The sequence below is a fragment of the Gobio gobio genome (genome assembly GCF_949357685.1).
Source record: "Gobio gobio genome assembly, chromosome: 4".
Taxonomy (NCBI): domain Eukaryota; kingdom Metazoa; phylum Chordata; class Actinopteri; order Cypriniformes; family Gobionidae; genus Gobio; species Gobio gobio.
In genome coordinates this window covers 29,408,498-29,426,482 of record NC_137100.1, presented here as the reverse complement: position 1 = coordinate 29,426,482, position 17,985 = coordinate 29,408,498, and the positions used below count along the sequence as shown (strand labels likewise).

General features: G+C 37.2%; 2 protein-coding genes across 4 annotated transcripts; one reads left to right on the top strand and one right to left on the bottom strand.

Moving 5' to 3' along the window:
• Positions 1 to 234: 234 nt before the first annotated feature.
• ifngr2 (interferon gamma receptor 2) lies at positions 235 to 4,095 on the bottom strand. 2 transcript variants are annotated; one of them, XM_079816071.1, is made up of 7 exons: positions 3,695 to 4,095; positions 3,499 to 3,613; positions 2,858 to 3,012; positions 2,600 to 2,754; positions 2,359 to 2,506; positions 1,998 to 2,158; positions 235 to 1,727 (listed from the first exon to the last, which is right to left on the bottom strand). In XM_079816071.1, the coding sequence occupies exons 1-7, from the start codon at positions 3,744 to 3,746 to the stop codon at positions 1,581 to 1,583; spliced, it is 933 nt and encodes a 310-aa protein (XP_079672197.1). In that variant the 5' UTR covers positions 3,747 to 4,095; the 3' UTR covers positions 235 to 1,580. The 2 variants fall into 2 exon arrangements, with proteins under 2 accessions (XP_079672197.1, XP_079672198.1); XM_079816072.1 differs by having other exon boundaries at positions 243 to 1,727; positions 1,998 to 2,116; positions 3,695 to 4,078.
• Positions 4,096 to 5,406: 1,311 nt separating this feature from the next.
• polk (polymerase (DNA directed) kappa) lies at positions 5,407 to 17,389 on the top strand. 2 transcript variants are annotated; one of them, XM_079816300.1, is made up of 14 exons: positions 5,407 to 5,934; positions 6,502 to 6,621; positions 7,014 to 7,166; positions 7,241 to 7,372; positions 7,447 to 7,591; positions 11,633 to 11,830; positions 12,426 to 12,550; positions 12,627 to 12,793; positions 12,933 to 12,965; positions 13,092 to 13,188; positions 13,568 to 13,739; positions 14,463 to 15,512; positions 15,611 to 15,662; positions 16,627 to 17,389. In XM_079816300.1, exons 1-14 carry the CDS (start codon positions 5,779 to 5,781, stop codon positions 16,724 to 16,726), a joined length of 2,700 nt encoding a protein of 899 aa, XP_079672426.1. In that variant the 5' UTR covers positions 5,407 to 5,778; the 3' UTR covers positions 16,727 to 17,389. The 2 variants fall into 2 exon arrangements, with proteins under 2 accessions (XP_079672426.1, XP_079672427.1); XM_079816301.1 differs by lacking the exons at positions 5,407 to 5,934; positions 6,502 to 6,621 and having other exon boundaries at positions 7,109 to 7,166; positions 7,264 to 7,372.
• The last annotated feature ends 596 nt before the right edge of the window (positions 17,390 to 17,985 follow it).

Here is a 17,985-nt window from a genome sequence, read left to right as displayed (position 1 = left end):
AAAATAGCTCAAACATGCATTTTATTCTGGGACTAGGTTTAAACCTCATCTGTGAAACCGGGCTCACAAGTCTTTTCCTCAGGTAAAAAATATGTACAATGGGGCAAAATATGATTAGGTTTTCTGAGAAAACCTGGGGTTTAGGAAGTGAGGGTTTTTATGAGAATTAAATGAATGCACTAAAGATAAGAATAACACTTTCTGGTAACTTGTCAAGTAGGCTTGTGCCCTCTTGTGGTTGGAAAAAGTAGTTTTTATTTTCAGGTCAAATCTGCGTATTGCACATCAAACAATGAGCATACATTTTCAAAATAACTAAGCTAATAACTCAAAATAATGCAAGAAAAAGAAACACTTCTTTGTCTTTTTTTTAATTAAAATTTTTTTGTAGCAATTTCTACATATTGTATCGAGCAGGTTCATACAAAAAACAGTTCACATTTGTAATAAGGACCATTGTTTTCAAATATCAACAAAGAACATGGTGAGAGCTTAGCATTAGTTTCAAGATTACATTAAAGCCAGTAATCAAACAACATACATTTAAACTACAGTGCAAGCAATATTTAGCCCCCACAATTACACACTTGGTATTGCATGTTAAATGGCCACTATCACAAATGTAGGCACTTACTACAAATTTTCCACACGAACATAACAAATAAGAGCAACCTTTTTTTCAAAAGCAGACCAATTTGAACATGTTATAGCACTTTATTTTACAGTCCTGTTCCGTTTATTTCACAGTCCTGTAGATACTTTGTAGCCTACCTGTTATAGTCATTACTGTAACTAGGTACTGTACCTATCCATAACCTATGTATTTACCTTATATTAACCAGTACTTTTTTAGGTAAGTACACTTACTGTCAAATAAATTGCAACTGAACATTAAAACAAGCTCTGACACAGACCCTACTTTTCCAAATGAACTCCACTCATCAAAAATGCCCCCCCCCCCCCCCCCCCCCACAATGTATTCATCATCGGTGTATAGATATATTTGCTATATGAAAGGTTGTATACAAGAAATTATGTTCTGAGGAAAGACCAACTGTGTATAGCTATTTAAAGAGCATTTTGAATTATATTAAAGTAACTCATATGTAATACGAAAACTGTACACTTGTGTTGTAACAGAAGTTAAGTTGTTACAGGGAAAAAATATCAGAAGGCCAAATGGAGCAGCCAGCCACTGTTATTGCCATTAGAGTGATTTGAAGACTTCTTTAAGTTATTTGAAAGTTTTTGGCCAGAATTTAGTTAGTCTCTTGAGTTGAATTTCTACTTAGCCCATCATAGATACTTAAGCAGATTAAATGTAAAGCAATTACATTATCCTAAAACAAAGTATTTAGTGTTAAAAGTGCTTGAAATGTCAATCATTGACATCAAATCTAAACCAAATAGCCCCAAAAAACATTAAAAAATAATATTAATACTAATGCTCATGTAACCGTTTTCTGATGTATTTATACAGGACAGATCAGAATTTTTAAGCTTGTTAGTGATGTGCAAAGTATGTTAATTGCAAATAAAAATACCAAAGAATTTTTTTTTAAATAAACTAAGAATACGCTTTAAGCGAAAGATCTTTTCTCTTGTTCCTCCTTCTGGCCATTTAGTTCCACATTGCTGTTCTCTATTACTGTGATTATGTCATATGACCGTAAACTCTGACTGCTGGGACTTGGACATGCTTGCAGAGAAAACCCATTATACAGAACCTACATAAAGGGAAAGAACATACATAGTCATTAAAAATAATAATATTCCATATTTTCACATCTAACTCTACTAACTGATGAATCAATGATCATTTAAGAAAAATGTGTTGCCCGATAACAGGCCTCTTCAGAACTCTAAACAAATTTGACAACATGCACCAAAATTTTATTTATCATAAAAGTAGTTCATTGTTATAGGTTGTCAAATTAGAGTTACCGTTCAGTTACTTTATCTCAGTTGAATAATATTTATAAAATATGGATGTGTACCTCTCGATAATGGTCAGGGATTTCCAGTTGGAGTGGCTGCAAGCACCGTTTCAACTTTTTGTGGTGTTTAAAAAGTACAAAAATGCAGACACCACACACGGCCGAAACAAAAAGTGTGGCTAATATACAAGAGAGCAAAACATGTCTCCTTACTGCTTCAGCTACACAGGACAAAAGGAATTAAAGAACACATTTCAGTTAAACAAATGAATGCACTTGTGCAAAAGTAATCATTTATTGTGGCATGTGATTCATTTAAGTGTCTAAAGTTAATGAATTTACAGTTGGGTTTAATCACAAAGACTTTGAATGGAGCTGATGGAGCTTGTGCACTTGTAATAAATAAGTGAATGAGACTCACGTGTTTCTGGGATGACTGCACATATTTCCTTGCTAGCGTTTCCATAAAGCTTTGTGTAAAGCAAATATTTAACCTGGAAACAGTAGTTTTCCCCCGATTCCAGATATTCAATGGGATTATTCTTGCTATTAGTAATAAAAGACTGTACCTGTAACATCAAAAACTCTTGTCAGCTTTACGCTATTCCTCTTACAGTAATAGTAAACTGTTTTTGTGATTTTTTGTGAACGAAGCAAGAGACCTGAGTGTATACTCCTTTATCTACTTTCCAGATCAGTATATTAAATTCAAGATGATCCCCATATTCTTTCTCCAAGCTCTGGTCCATATGTGCCATAGTCAGGGAAACCCTTACAGGTGTTACAATCAGTTTTGGCACAGGAACACAAGTCTTAACTGTGAAACACAAAGAACAAAGATATTGTGTAAGATATTAGAGGTTATAAACAAACATATAAAATGGAAGGTACATAATATAACCCCATAAACCAATCCTTACCATTTATACACTGGACCGGATCTGAATACTGCCAGTCTGACATGTTGTTTCCTTTCTCTGCGCGAACTCGAAATACGGCTCCAAAAAATTCAGGAGTGATACGAAATTGTGTTCCAATATGGCTCGACACATTGAGCCATTCATCCTCGGATTTGCTAAAATCAAAAAACCAATACAGAATGAGTTAGTTTAAGGCAAGATGATAATGAATGGCCAAGTGAAATGTTAGACATGACCACCTCAGTCCCCATTCACTTTCACAGGGCAGTCGAGGCCTAATGGTTAGATTCAGACTGGTAACCCGAAAGTTGCGGGTTCGATTCTCAAATACCAGCAGGAAATGATTGAGGTGCCCTTGAGCAAGACACCAAACCCCCCCAATCGCTCCATAGGTGCCGACACTGCTTTGGGTGTGTGGGTTTGCTCCGTGTGTGTTAAGCAATAACTTAAATAAATGCAGAGGACAAATTCCAAGTCAAAAAGAGCAAATGAAAGTGAATGGTGACTGAAATTCTGTCTAACTTATCTTTTTGTGCTTCAGCATAGAAAAAAATAAATAAAACGGGTTTGGAACAAGATGAGGGCGAGTAAATGATGACATGATAATTTTGGTTGAACTATCCCTTTAACGTTATGCTTACGGGTTACGGTTGTACTGTAGTGAATACAGCACGGTGTCATCGTCGGAAGGCTTCCACTGCAGATTTGATCCGACTATCTTGACATCTTGAGGCGGATTGAGGCCGAATGTCCTCTCTGAAATAAAACACAGACGGTGTTTAAGGACATGAAAGCAATTACACGCAATTCCACAAATCATATCATCTGAGCCCTTACCGATGTTGATTATTAACATCAAAACCGCCGCTACGTGAATGTGGCGGATCATTTCAACGGTTTTGTATCCATGTTTTTCACCGTGAACCCTGCGCGTTTTGATGAAGGGCCATTCTGGTTTAACTTACTTGAAGAAACACGCTAGTTCCTCTTACGGTAAACAACGCAAGTTAAATGCAGCGTAATGAGTTCAGTAGAAGAGACTCGCGCAATAGAATTAAAGCACACAAATATCTGTTAAGCCCATATGTTAATAAATGCGGCAGAACTATTTTATTACTAGGTTTTTTTACTTATAAATCCCATTTGTAACCGTTATATTACAATCAGTCGCGGTCACCTTCCGGCTTACGCCCACTCGCCTTGATAGTTGCAAAGTATCGCGAGAGTCTTCTTCTTCTGTTGTTTATTTTTAATCTTCTTCTTCTTCCATTTTTCGCATTACCGCCACCTACTGTGAACTGGATCCAGAGACCAACCATGCAGTACCCACTCTCTCTCTCTCTCTCTCTCTCTCTCTCTCTTGCTCTCTCTCTCTAATTTACATATTCACCCCCCCCCCAACCCCCAAAAAACAAAAACAGAACATGCCAGAGTGTACTAATATTGATTATTAATCAAAAAACAGTATATTCATTACAAATATGACAAGTCTTCCAGTAACATTTTAGAATAATGGTCATTAGTTAACATGAACTATGAACTGCACTTATAAAGCATTAATTTTATTAAAATCTTGTTAACATTAGTTAATGCACTGTGACTCACATGAACAAACCATGAACAGCTGTATTTATATTAAATAACGTTAACAAAGATGAACAAATACAGTAACAAATGTATTGCTCATGGTTACTTGTTAGTTAATATTAACGAATGTTAACTAATGACCAAGTGTTACCTAATAAAAATTTGGCTTGGATCCTGACCATGGCTGTGTCCGGAACCTGGAAAATGTGGCCTTCGGAGGGCACATTTCAAAGTAGGAAGGAAGGCATCAAGGCACGTCCGAATCTAATGTTAGCTTCACTTCCTTTCTCCTAGATACCTTCATCTGATCGATTTTTGAAGGCAGTACATGTTTCCTTCGATGCCATTGATATCCCACATCGTTCTATTCTGTGACAGTTGAGCTAGAATAAAAGATGGCGTCAGAAAGTTGTGTTTGCTGGTCAGTTAGTGTGTACATTTTTGACCAACATTTTCCACTTCTGATGTCATTTCTAGCGAGAAATTACTAATGTAGTAATTCAATATTTGTTAGTTCTCACCAAAGCTCTATTTTGCTGTACATCATTAAACTCTTACACTGCCTAAGAAGTCTGTCTTGTTTTGTGAGGTGCCTTCATGCACAAACGCTGCCTTATAGTCAATGTCTGATAAAGGCAGTGAGGCAACAAGTCAGCTGCCTAGGTTTTCGGACTCGGCCTTCTTGTATATAAGAATTTTTCCCCAAATAATAAAAAGTTGTATAATAAAAATTATTATTATTATTCTTCTCATAGTGGTCTTCAAGGGCGCAAAAACGTAGTTTGTAAATCTCTGTGTTTTTAAAAATCAAGTGATTGTGATCCTGGTAGTAACACTAATGCAACCTGAAAAACAGTTGGCATAGATTCCGATTGAAACCTGAACCCCCAGAATGATGTTGTCTGAGGATGTCATGATGTCTGCTGTTCATAATATTCCAGCAGGTGGCGATAAAGACGTTCATGCTTTAAGTGTTCCTCTTCAAGAACAAGACGTTCAAAAATGGGGGCTATGGCAAATATCGCAATTTTATATTGTTCTTGTTTTTTAGTTGACAACTATAAACCCGTGAATACTTGACAAGTGTACGTTTTTTAGCTATATATCTGTGAGACAGTCAATTAATTAAATTAATACCAAATGCTTTAAATGCGTTCAGTGATACTCGTCCAACCAGGAAAAGCTGTCATTTGAAGAAAAAAAAAACATTATTTTGCCTGCTGTCAGCATAAGACCACAATAAGATAGACGTGTAGCATCCATGGCAGATCGCGTACCGGGTCACAGCAGGTATTAGTTTGGTGAAGGAAGTAAATCGCGTGAAAGTAGCAGCAATGGGGGATCATCGGGGTATTGGAGATGCTGAGAGTGGGAGCAGCAGCAGCTCTGGAGCTCATCTTCTCTCCAGGATCGCTCTCAATGATAACAAGGCTGGCATGGAGGGACTGGACAGAGACAAGATCAACAAAATCATTCTGGAAGCCTCCAAGGTCTGCACGGCTGTTTATTATCGTACACATAACGAGGACATTAATCTTTAAGTAATTAATAATATAAATTATGTAATTAATAATTAGGCTATATGAATGTGTATGGGTGAAATTTGGCCTATGTCGGATTGACCTCATCCTAACATTTATTATTTTTTTTATACTGTGAGAAGTAATTGTGTCTACAATATTATTTTGAAAATATTAAGTTTCTATCTACTCATTATAGTGTACTGTTAGATTCATTATTTATAAATACAATGAAATCAAATTGTAATTTATTTGAATACAATTTTTATTAATCAATAGTCCTGTCCTGAGGCTGTGACATTTGAAATTTTCAGACATACAAAAATTGTATCATGTTATAAGTTAATTAAAATGTTTTTTTGTTAAGTTTTTTAAATAAAAGACAGGACTGATATTAATTAATAAACCGGGGGTTAATGTAACAAATTAACTAAATGATTAAATACTTGTATATGAAATAGCTAGTCACAGTGCAGGACAGTGTTGACATTGACCTATTTATAATGCAGTTTAAAAAATTGTTCTTTTGAATGACAGGGATCTAAATTTTATGAGAATGAACTTAAGAAGGAGCGGCAGGTGAATCAGCGCATTGAAAAGATGATGGAGCAAAAATCAAGAATCACTAAAGAACAGATGAAGCAAGCACAAGCTGAGGTAATCAAATGTAATGATTGTCATAAATGTTAATAATAAAAAAGTTTTATTAGGATGTATTATTTAAATAATTTTAAGTCATTATTTAAAATCGTTTGGTCTGGACAGGATGACTCCTATTAATGTTTTACACAGTTTTAGGAACATTGTGAAGTATGCATTGCGGTCATGATAATTGTATCGCATTATTGCATTGTGCTTTATTGTCACAGTGCAATAAATAAAAAATTAAGCTACATTTTCTTTATGCAAAATATAAACTGGAGTGAAACATGAACTGGACGTTTTTACAAGCTTTACCCAAAATATAAAAATAAATAATACATTAGTTTTAGGACCCTTTTCTTCACCTGTTCAATGAGAATTATTATTTAAGAGTTTTCGCACCATAGGTGGACAAACTAAAATGTGAACTGGAGAGGGGTCGAGAGCTGGGCCGTGTGATCATACACGTAGACATGGACGCGTTCTATGCTGCTGTAGAAATGAAAGACTGCCCGGAGCTTAAGGACAAACCGATGGCAGTGGGATCCATGAGCATGCTGGTGAGAATCTGAAACAAACCTCACAGAGCATCATCACTTGTCTATAGTGTTGACATTGTCTTTATCAATTCCAGTCAACCTCCAATTACCACGCCAGGAGGTTTGGTGTCCGTGCTGCCATGCCGGGGTTCATTGCGAAGAAGCTCTGTCCAAACCTAGTCATCATGCCCACAAACTTTGACAAATACCGAGCAGTGAGTGCCCAGGTATGTTATATGTTAGTCCAACATTCAATAGTCATAGCTGCTGTCGTTTTCTCATGCCTGAGTCTGTCTTAAAGGTAAGGGAGATATTTTCAGAGTATGACCCTCATTTCATGCCTGTGAGTCTGGACGAGGCTTATCTGGACATCACTGAGCATCTGGAGCAGCGGAAGCACTGGCCGGAGACCATGCGAACACATCACATGTGTAATGCCAAGAAAGGTATGTTACTGAAGTCTACTGGCTAGCGCAGGGGGTTTCAAACTGGAAGTGAAATGGGGTCTGTAGAAAATATCAGAGATAAGCAGTGCATAAAATGTAATGACATAAAATACAAATTTATATCATTTAAAGGGATAGTTCACCCAAAAATGAGAATTATCCAATGATTTACTCACCCTCAAGCCATCCTAAGGTGTATATTACTTTTTTATCTTTCAGACGAATACAATTGGCATTATATTACACAATGTCCTGGCTCTTCCAAGCTTTATAATGGTAGTGAAGGGGGGGTTAATAAAGGCCTTCTGAAGTGAATTGATGCGTCTTTGTAAGAAAAATATCCATATTTAAAGGTCCCATGGCATGAAATTTTCATTTTATGAGGTTTTTCAACATTAATATGAGTTCCCCTAGCCTGAATATTGTCTCCAAGTGGATAGAAATGTTGATCGGTGTAAACCCGAGTTCTGGCTGTCTCTCTCTGCCTTTGAGAAAATGACAGGCCAGACAAGCCAATCCTGAAGTCTCCTGGTTTGACGTCCAAGCAGGAACGGTTACCTCCCTTTCCTCCACCCAGAGAATCTGGCACGCCCATGCAAACGCTCGAGAGATCATTGCTTGTAAACGAGTGAACGTTGGCAGTTTCTCAGTGTTTGGATGTACAAATGAAATGAAGTCTTTTTTCAGTTCCTTCTGATCTGTGATCAGTGATTTCTTATGTGTAGCTAATTATTTATTATTCGTGCACACACTGCGGCTTCTCTCTCTCCCGACAGAACGGTGTTTTCGTGTTTTCTATCTTGTGAGTCAGTGTTTTTGTACGTCCTCGTTGCGTCTATCTGTTCTAAAATGTGCATACAGTCGTTTCTGCTCAACATTAGCAGAGTAACATCTTTAGAGATAAACCTCACACACGCCGAAGCTCGGGCTGCACTGGCCGGTCGGCCTTCAACATCCCCGACCCCCAGTACTGCATCTGGCCCACAGCGGAGGCACCAAACGCGGCGCGAGATTAAGCAGAAGGGGGGTAAGCTTGAGCATATCCGGGCTAGGCGGCTTTCCCCACAATAAACTGGATTACATTCGATTACTGCTGTTGTGTCTTTGTTTGCGCTGTGTACTCAATGCGCGTCACTGACGCTTTTCATATGATAGGAACATATCTAAAAAATAATGCTATTATCAACACTTACTCGTAACTCGTTCATCTCGACAGCTGTAATGGTACTTTGCATGTGTTACAAAGTTGGTAATAATGATGAAGACGGACTCGGTGTGACTGGGACTCGTGTTTATTCAGAACTCTCAAATACAAACACAATAAACTCGCGATGACTGACAGCGCTCTCATAACTCAGTAGTTACTATAAATAACTTTGTTAGCAATCGCTGAGCTCCGTCTCTAGTACGTTAGTGATGTCTGGTTCGCGAACGATCTTTCTTTTGAACCGGTTCTTTTTAGTGAACCGAATCAGTTCACCAAATCGGACTGAATCGTTCTAAACGGTTCGCGTCTCCAGTCAGCGCTGATCCATAATTTACTAAAGTTACTAACTTTCTGACATGAGTGACAGCCCCTCCGACTAGAAATAAACTAATAACCTGAAGTATATGCTGTAACTATAACAGTTCACTGAACTGAGATTGACAGAACTGATGTGTAGTGAACTCCGATCCATCCGTCTCTCTGGCAGCAGCTCGTGCCTGCTCGTGCCTCGTAGACCTCGTTAAACCACGCCCCCTCCGCTCATTTCAAATGCAAAGATGTCAGCCAATCACAACAGTGGGCGTTTTTACTGAAGTCTCACAGCAGACACGCCTCTTGAAACAGGGCATTCAGCCACAGGGCAAACATCAGGATTGAAAAAAATGCCTTTTATTTCAAAATTATGACATTTTATGATGTAAAAATCATACTAACAATATAAGTACACCTCAGGAAACATTATAAAATAATAGAAAAATGCCATGCCATGGGACCTTTAACCAAACTTCAACAACATATGAGCAGATCCCTTGAGTGCAGCTGATGTCACATTTAAGTGACGCTCGAGTGATCAAGAATATTCCAATAGATAGACCAATAGACCTTTAATCATTTGAACATTTTAAAGCCATGTGGATATCTTTTATAATGGATGGATGAACCTTTTTTGGACTTCAAAATCAGGAGCGCCATTCACTACCATTATAAAGGTGGGAAGAGCCAGGATATTTTATAATATAACTCTGATTGTGGCCGTCTGAAAGAAGAAAGTCATATACTCCTTAGGATGGCTTGAGTAAATCATGAGATAATTTCATTTTTGGGTGAACTATCCCTTTAAATACAATTTTTAAATATATTTTTTTAATTAAAAATAAATAAATCTTATACTATACTATAAGAAGTAGAAAAAAGTAGTAATTTAACATAATAATAATATTTTACACATATTTATCAAATAAATAAATATCTGGTTCCAATTTATATTAAGTGTCTTTATCTACTATTTATTAACCCTTAAGGCCTGTTCACACCGGGACGATTTTCGCGCGCGTTTATCAGCGACGTTTAACGCCTCGTGACTAAACAATGGGCGCCAAGTGAGTGTGCACACCGGCGCATAAAACGGCAGGCGTAAAAGCGTCATTTTAAAAAAAACGCCTCAGGTTAGTTTTTTTATTTTGACGCGGCGCGTTAAAAACTGGCCAACCACTGAGATCAGCTTTTGTTCACGTGCCTGGAGCTGCTGAAGTGACAGTAAAACATGACTTGGTGGCGCTCAAGCACAAAATGGTCTTGGCGAGTACACACTGTTACGACAAAGAAGTAGTAAGTAGACAAAGAAGAAAATGAGCTGATAATGCTGCTGGCCAGTTAGCAAAAAGTGTGTGAATGGTTTTGTCCATAGACATAATATATCTGTGGTTTTGGCAAGCACGTAAATACTGTCTCTCTTCTTCTTCTGTGTGACAAGCGAGTGTCAGAAGCGTAAAGTGCTGCTGCACCACCTTGTGTACCGGGAGCGCATCTACTGAATGTGCACGTTCACTCGGCGCATCGCCAGTGAAAATCGCTTGGGTGTGAACACTCAAGGCGCGCCAAAAAAACGTCACGAAAAACGCTGGCGTTAAGCGTGCGCGATATTCGTCCCGGTGTGTACAGGCCTTTATGTTATGTTTGGGACGTTTTCATCCACTATGGGGTGCTGTTGAGTCTTAATTTGGCCAAATCTTTCTCTATGTTTCAGCAAATGGAATTATTTTTGGTGACAAATCTTATTATTTTGACACATATTTCGGGGAAATACTTTGAACGTTTTCAAAAACTCAACAATACACTGTGGGCAAATTCACTAGCCTTTCGTTATGTTCGAGATGAAAACATCCACTAAATTAAACCGCTGTAAAAATGTATCAGATAAATATTATATGCCTAAATCTGTTAATCAACCGAATTTACAGATTTAGGCATATAATATTTGTCTGATACATTTTTACAGCAGTTTAATTTAGTGGATGTTTTCATCCCGAACATAACGAAAGGGAAGTGAATTTGAACAATACACAAGGGTTAACGTTTGCATTAATATTTGATACAATGCAGTTATTGTGTATGTTTACATGTACTTGTATTTAAAAAGTACCAGCATGTAATTACAGCTGTAATAATTTTTTTTAAAATGCATCTATAATTACACTGTTTGTCCTTCCCGTTTACCTTAACCCACCATTTAAACCTACCCATAACTCTAAGCCTGTCCCTAACCTTACCTGTATCCCAACTCAATAGCAGCAAAAGTGTTTTGCAATACAACATGATTCAAATATAAAGTATAAAGTGTGACCAAATATGTAATTAAATTAATATTTTTCACGGTAAACATTAGGTCTTAATAAAACATATAGCTGCATTTTAAATTCCATGGCATCTTAAAGATCTAGTGGAATTTTAAAAAAGCCCACTTTTTACTTTGTGAAAGCTTTGATTATGAAAGTCTGTCTTTTATTATGAGTGATTATATTAGCATGATGTTTGTTCTTTATTCTGATGAAAAGAAAACGATGCAGGAAGGTTTGCTGATGAATCGGAGAGAGATGGAATTTCTCCTGTGCTGTTTGAGGACAGTCCCTGCTCCTCGGCCTCTCTGTCAGGAGCTGAAGGGAAAGCAGAGGTGTTTGGGACAAGTGCAGAGGAGGCTGTGAGGGAGATGCGCTTCCGAATTGAGCAGAAAACATCTCTTACTGCCAGTGCAGGTGAAGGAGCGGATATTTTTATTAGTTTATTGCCCTTAAAGGTACAATATGTACGAATTTTGCATTAAAATATCCCAGAACCACGAGAACTGGTTTTGAAATGTTATATATTTTGTTGATTTGTGTAATTGCATTATCTCAAATGTTTACAACAATGTTTAAATCCAGAGAAATACCCAATTTTAACCAGTGAAACGGCCCATGTCTTTGTGTCCCCTGTCAATTTGGTCAAATTTTGTCGCCCCCCTCAGCTGTCAGAAACCATGGAAAGTTTCACTTCCTCAAAAAAATGTGGGAATAGTAGTTGTGGCTTCAAAGCTGACTATCTCTGGTAGTGTCTAGCAAGCCACAGTTATTTGTTTTGCACTAGTATTCATTATTTTTTGCTGCAGGTTCTGTCGCCAAAGATAACTTCATAAAGTGAAAACGGCTTTATGGTTCCACACTCAGCCACTGCGCCATCAAGTCTTTGTTATTGTTTTGAATAAGCAACCTCTAGCAGTGAAACTTGCATACTGTGCCTTTAACTTTTAAGCATAAGTATATCCAGTATTTATACTGTATGTACAACATTTCACATTATTCTCTGTTGTAGGTATTGCCCCAAACATGATGCTTGCTAAAGTATGCAGTGACAAGAACAAGCCCAATGGCCAGTATCGAATTCCTCCTGAGAGACAAGTTGTGATGGAGTTTATAAAGGATCTTCCAGTCAGAAAGGTCTGCCTGACCCTTTAATCCCTGGCTGTTTTATTGATCATTGACGTGGCCTAATAATATTGCTTATTTATTCCAGGTGTCTGGTGTTGGAAAGGTGACTGAGAAGATGCTGGCTGCTTTGGGGATTGTCAGCTGTGCTCAACTTGGCCAGCAGATGGCGTTACTTTCCCTGCTTTTTTCAGAAACCTCTTGGCATCATTTCCTTCACATATCTTTGGGTTTGGGCTCCACATATATTGAGAGGTGTGCAGTGTTAATGTATATGTTAAAGCGTCAACCATACAGTATTTAAGTAATATCGATAAACTAAATGGGGGACTGGTTTGTTGGATACGGAATTACTATTCTAATATTTCATGGGCGATCTGGTCTTTTATTTCAGGGACTCAGAAAGAAAAAGCATGAGCACTGAGAGGTAATCTGCTCAATGTTTTTTTAGCCTCCAGCACATGTATTAGACCCAAACATTTCTGTAAACCTGAAATCAACATTCTGTTTCCTCCATCCCTTATTTAATTTGTATAATTTATATTCATTTTAGGACGTTTGGGGAGATGAGTGATGTAGAAGAGCAATATACCCTGTGCAGGGAGCTCTGTCATGACCTAGCACAGGACCTACAGCGTGAGGGACTCAAGGTACCTGTGTTTCGCCCCCTAGTCGGGCTAAAATTAAACTAAAAGTAGCTTCTCTCAGTTTTAAACCGAGCTTATACAGCCAGTGATAACTTGCCCGGAGGGTTTGAGGTATAATTTGTGAGTACTACGATGTGCTTGTGCGTTGCGTATTTGTGTAGTTGAGGAAACATTTTTTCAATTGTTTTACTTCACTTTGTTGCTGGATGTATTAAGCATTTGGTTGAATGCATATTATAAATATGTCTGTATGACACCCTGAAAGATTAAAAAATGTGCAGAAATAGTTCAGGAAATGTAATTTGGACTCCATACACAATTAGTAAGTGCATACATATTTGTCTAAAATGCATAACAACATCGAAATGTATTTGTGTTATAGGGGAAAACTGTTACTTTAAAGTTGAAGAATGTACAGTTTGAAGTGAAGACCAGAGCGTTCACACTGCAATATGCTGTCTGTACTGAGGAGGACATCTTTGCTGCTGCCAAAGACCTTCTCAAAGTTGAGATTGACAGTGTCAGCCCTCAGCCACTAAAGCTGAGACTCATGGGTATGTAGTGTGTGTGTGTGTGTGTGTGTGTACACAACTGTTCAAAAATTCGAGGTTGGTAAGATTTGTTGTTTTGTTTTTTTAAGAAATAATCACCAAGGCTGCATTTATTCGACCTAAAATTTAGTAAAAGAGAAATATTGTGTGTTTAAAATAACTGTTTTTTTATTTGAATATATTTTAAAATGTAATTGTATTCCTGTTATGGCTAAGCTGAATTTTCAGCCGCCCTTAGTCCAGTCTTCAGTGTCACTCGATTCTTCAGAAATCATTCTAAAATGTCAATTTACTGATCAAGAAACATTTCTTATGATTATCAATGTTGAAAACATTTGTGCTGCTTAATATTTTTGTGAAAACGGTGATGCTTTTTTTCATGATTCTTTGATGAAAGTTTATAGTTATTGATAACATAATACATGTATTTACTGTCACTTTTGATCAATTGAATTTATCCTTGGTGAATAATATATTGAAATAAGTCTTACTGACCCCAAACTTTTACACAGTAGTGTAAAATAACTAAGTATTTTGTTTATTGTATCATATTATCCAATGTTTACCATAATTTTTTCTTAAAGAATGTGAAATCTAAAAAAGGTTATTTGACATCATACATGAAGAATCTGACAATACAGAAGCTATTTTGTGCATTTGTTTCAGATAGTAAAATTCAGTTTATGAAATTCTCATGCTAATGAAGAGATGTGTGATTTTCAACAGGTGTTCGAGTGTCTGGCTTTATCAGCGTTGAAGATAAAAAGCCTCTTCAGAAGAGTATAATGGGGTTCCTGCAGAAAGGTGGATCAGATCCAGGCAGTTTCACGCAGTGTCCTGGATCTGCACTCAAAGCAGAAGGAGGCCGTGATAGTGCCAGTTTCCTAAAGCCGCAGTCCACTGGGATGAAAGTACCTTCTGTGTCTGAGCAAATACCCAAATCTAAAGAGCCTAAGCAGCAGTCCTTTTTTCAAAGAGCACAGTCAAAACGACTTCAGCAGCAGCAGGAACAAATGTCTGTCATTGCTGGTACAGACACAACAAACAGTAGTGCTGACGCAGCTGCTTCAACTCTGCCGATGACAAACCCTCCATCAGACGCCACAACAGAAAACAAAACAAGTTTGTCAAACACAAACTCGGGGACAGACGCAACAGGATACATAAACAAACATGCCACTTTAAAGCCATCGTTTAAAATCTCAACCCAGGTGCTGCAGTTTCTCACCTGCCCTGTTTGCAACAGAGAGATGAAGGATGTAAACCTCACAGCCTTCAACCATCATATTGATGAATGTCTGAAGGGAAGTGCAATGGATAATGAACACACAGATTCGGATGCAGCTGAGCTCAACTGTGAACCGCCTGCATCAAGCCTCAACCCGTCCTGTAATGGAGAGAAGCCGTCCACTAGCATCTCTTTGCCAGTGGTGGAAACCGATGACGGAAATGATTTCAAGACTCCATTTTTTAGTCACAGGGCAAAAAGAAATGGAAAGGGTTCAGTTGTTCCTAACAAGAAGAGGCCTCTTTCTGAATCTAGTTCTAAAGCCTCACACACAACACACAATCCTGAGGCTGTCACAGAGTTGTCATCTGACTTGAAAAGCTCGTCTTTGACGTGTCCCGTGTGCAGTCAGCTGCAGAGCACCGGTGACCTCGCTCTCTTCAACCGCCATGTGGATATGTGTCTCAACCAGGAAGTTCTGCTGGAGTTTAGAGGATCTCAGCCTCCTGTGGATCATTCAGATGGGCCTGCACCCAAGAGCGTAAGAGGTCAGTCAGTGTAGAAGAATGCAAGAAATCGCATTTGGAAGTATAAGGTATGTCAAAGGGGTATGATTATAATGCATTTGTTGTTTTGTCTTTTGCAGGCCAATTGGGGGACCAGGGAAGAGTTTCTAAAGTGAGAGAAAAGAGCAAAAGGTATTTAACTGTGGAAAAGGCAATAATGCTGTTACATCCTTTAGGTGTAATTTGTCGTTTGGCAAGGGCTAAACGGGAGTATAACATTAAAAGTAATGTGTGCATGTAACTCAGTATGCAGGTAGGACAAAGGAAGGTAACAAGCCAAAACTCCAATCAAAAGTTTTTATTGTACAGTAAAAAGGTGGAAAGAAAACGATATATTGTAAGAACACCATTTGAATGTACATACATATTGTTCAAAAGTTTGGGGTCAGTAGACATTTATATAATAATGAAAGATTTCTATTTCAATTAAGTGTGTCTTTCAGAGGATCCTGAAAAAAAGTATCATGATTTCCACAATATTAAATGTATAATATACACAGCACAACTGTTTGGAAGATAATAATGATAATAATAAGAAATGTTTCTTGAGCAGTAACAACATATATGAATGATTTCTGAAGGATCACTGAAGATAATAATGATGCTGAACATTCAGCTTTGCATCACAGGAATAAATGACATTCAAAATAAAAAACAGTTCTCTTAAATTGTGATATTTCACAATATTACAGTTCACTGTCATTTTGAGCATAAAGCCCCGTTCACACCGCCAGCGATTTTCTCGCTGCATGTCTCCAGCGCCTGAGATTCATGTCGCTAGTGGGCGTTCCCACTACGGGTTGCCTATAAATGTCATTAGCAGATCACCCTCCTCCTTCCATGCATCTTTTTTTTTTTTAAATGTGTCTCTGTATGTACACAGAGACATATTGTAAAGAACTGGGAAATTGCTAACAGCTAAAATCAACTTCTCCTCCATCGCTTTGTCGCTGCGTGTCGCTGGCAGTGTGAACGGGGCTTAAGAGACTTCTTGCATACACTTTTTTTAAAATCTTACCGACCCCAAACTCTTAAACGCTAATGTATCTTATTATTGTTTCTCATGATTTTTATGTATTCTCCATTTTAACTACAGACAAGGATCATCTCTTCCTCCCGCAAAGAAAACCAAAGTGTTGAGCACAAAACACACAATCGACAAGTTCTTCAAAGGCAACACCAGACAAAACGACTAATTCTGTTACAAATCCAGAAAGATCATATCCTTTCATTTATGATGAAAAGACATGATAATCCTTGAGGACTTTGCTGGATTCACTTCAGGGAATATGTTTGAAGGAGCGAGTAAGAAATATGCAAACTGAAGAAAAGTAGGTATTTAATAAGATGGCACTTGATAAGAGATGGTGTTGGGAATATCATACCATACAGTACTTTGACACAAAGTTGAAGATCTTTTTGGATATATTTTTTATTTTTGTATTTCTAGAAATGTGTGTTTGTGTGGTGGAAAAAAAATGCTTCATATTTATACTTTTTGCACTTTCCTCTTTCTATATTTATGTAAATATTGATGTTAATTCTACATTAATATATGAGTGATGGATGGCTTAAATATTTTTAAAATAATTTTATTCGTTGCATAAACACAGATGAGCATTTTATTTTATATGGGTGTGCAAATCGCTTTATAGACCATGAAATAATATTTACCATCTAAATAATATGCATACAGAAGTAGCATAATTGTATAGATGTAGAATTGTAATTGTATCATCTAATTTGCAGCTAAAATTATTTAAAATAATAATAATAAAACATTGTCCACTTTATCTCACAATGGTGTTTTTTTTTTGTTTTTTTTTTAAGTATGGAAATAAATCAGGGTGTTTTTTCTTAGTTTGGAAACAGCTTTATCCTTATTGTTGTGTATTCAACATTTCTCTTCCCAAAAGGAATGAAAAGAAGTACACTACCATTCAAAAGTTTAGAGACCGTACAATTTATTAAATGTTTTTGAAAGAAGTCTCTTATGCGCTCAACAAGGCTGCATTTATTTGCATTTTATTTAACATTTACATTTAAAATAGCTGTTTTGTATTTTAAGACTTCAGTGCCACATGATTCTCCAGAAATCATTCTATGCTGATTTGGTGCTCAAGAAACATTTCTTATCAATGTTGAAAACAGTTGTGCTGCTTAATATTTTTGTGGAAACCATATTTTCTCAGGATTCCTTGATGGGAAACAAAGTTCACAACAACAGCATTTATTTGAATCTTTTGTAACTGCAATGTTTACTGTCACTTGATAAAAGTAATTTTTTTTTTTTTTTTTTTTACACGACCCAAAACTTTTGAACAGTAGTGTATATGCTTAATAACCTTATAACCTCATTCCCTATATTTCCACATAACACAATCAGTGCTTGAAGCCAAAGCCATGTAACTGTATGTACTTAAGGTGAGAGCGCATGTCTTTGGGCGTGAGCTCT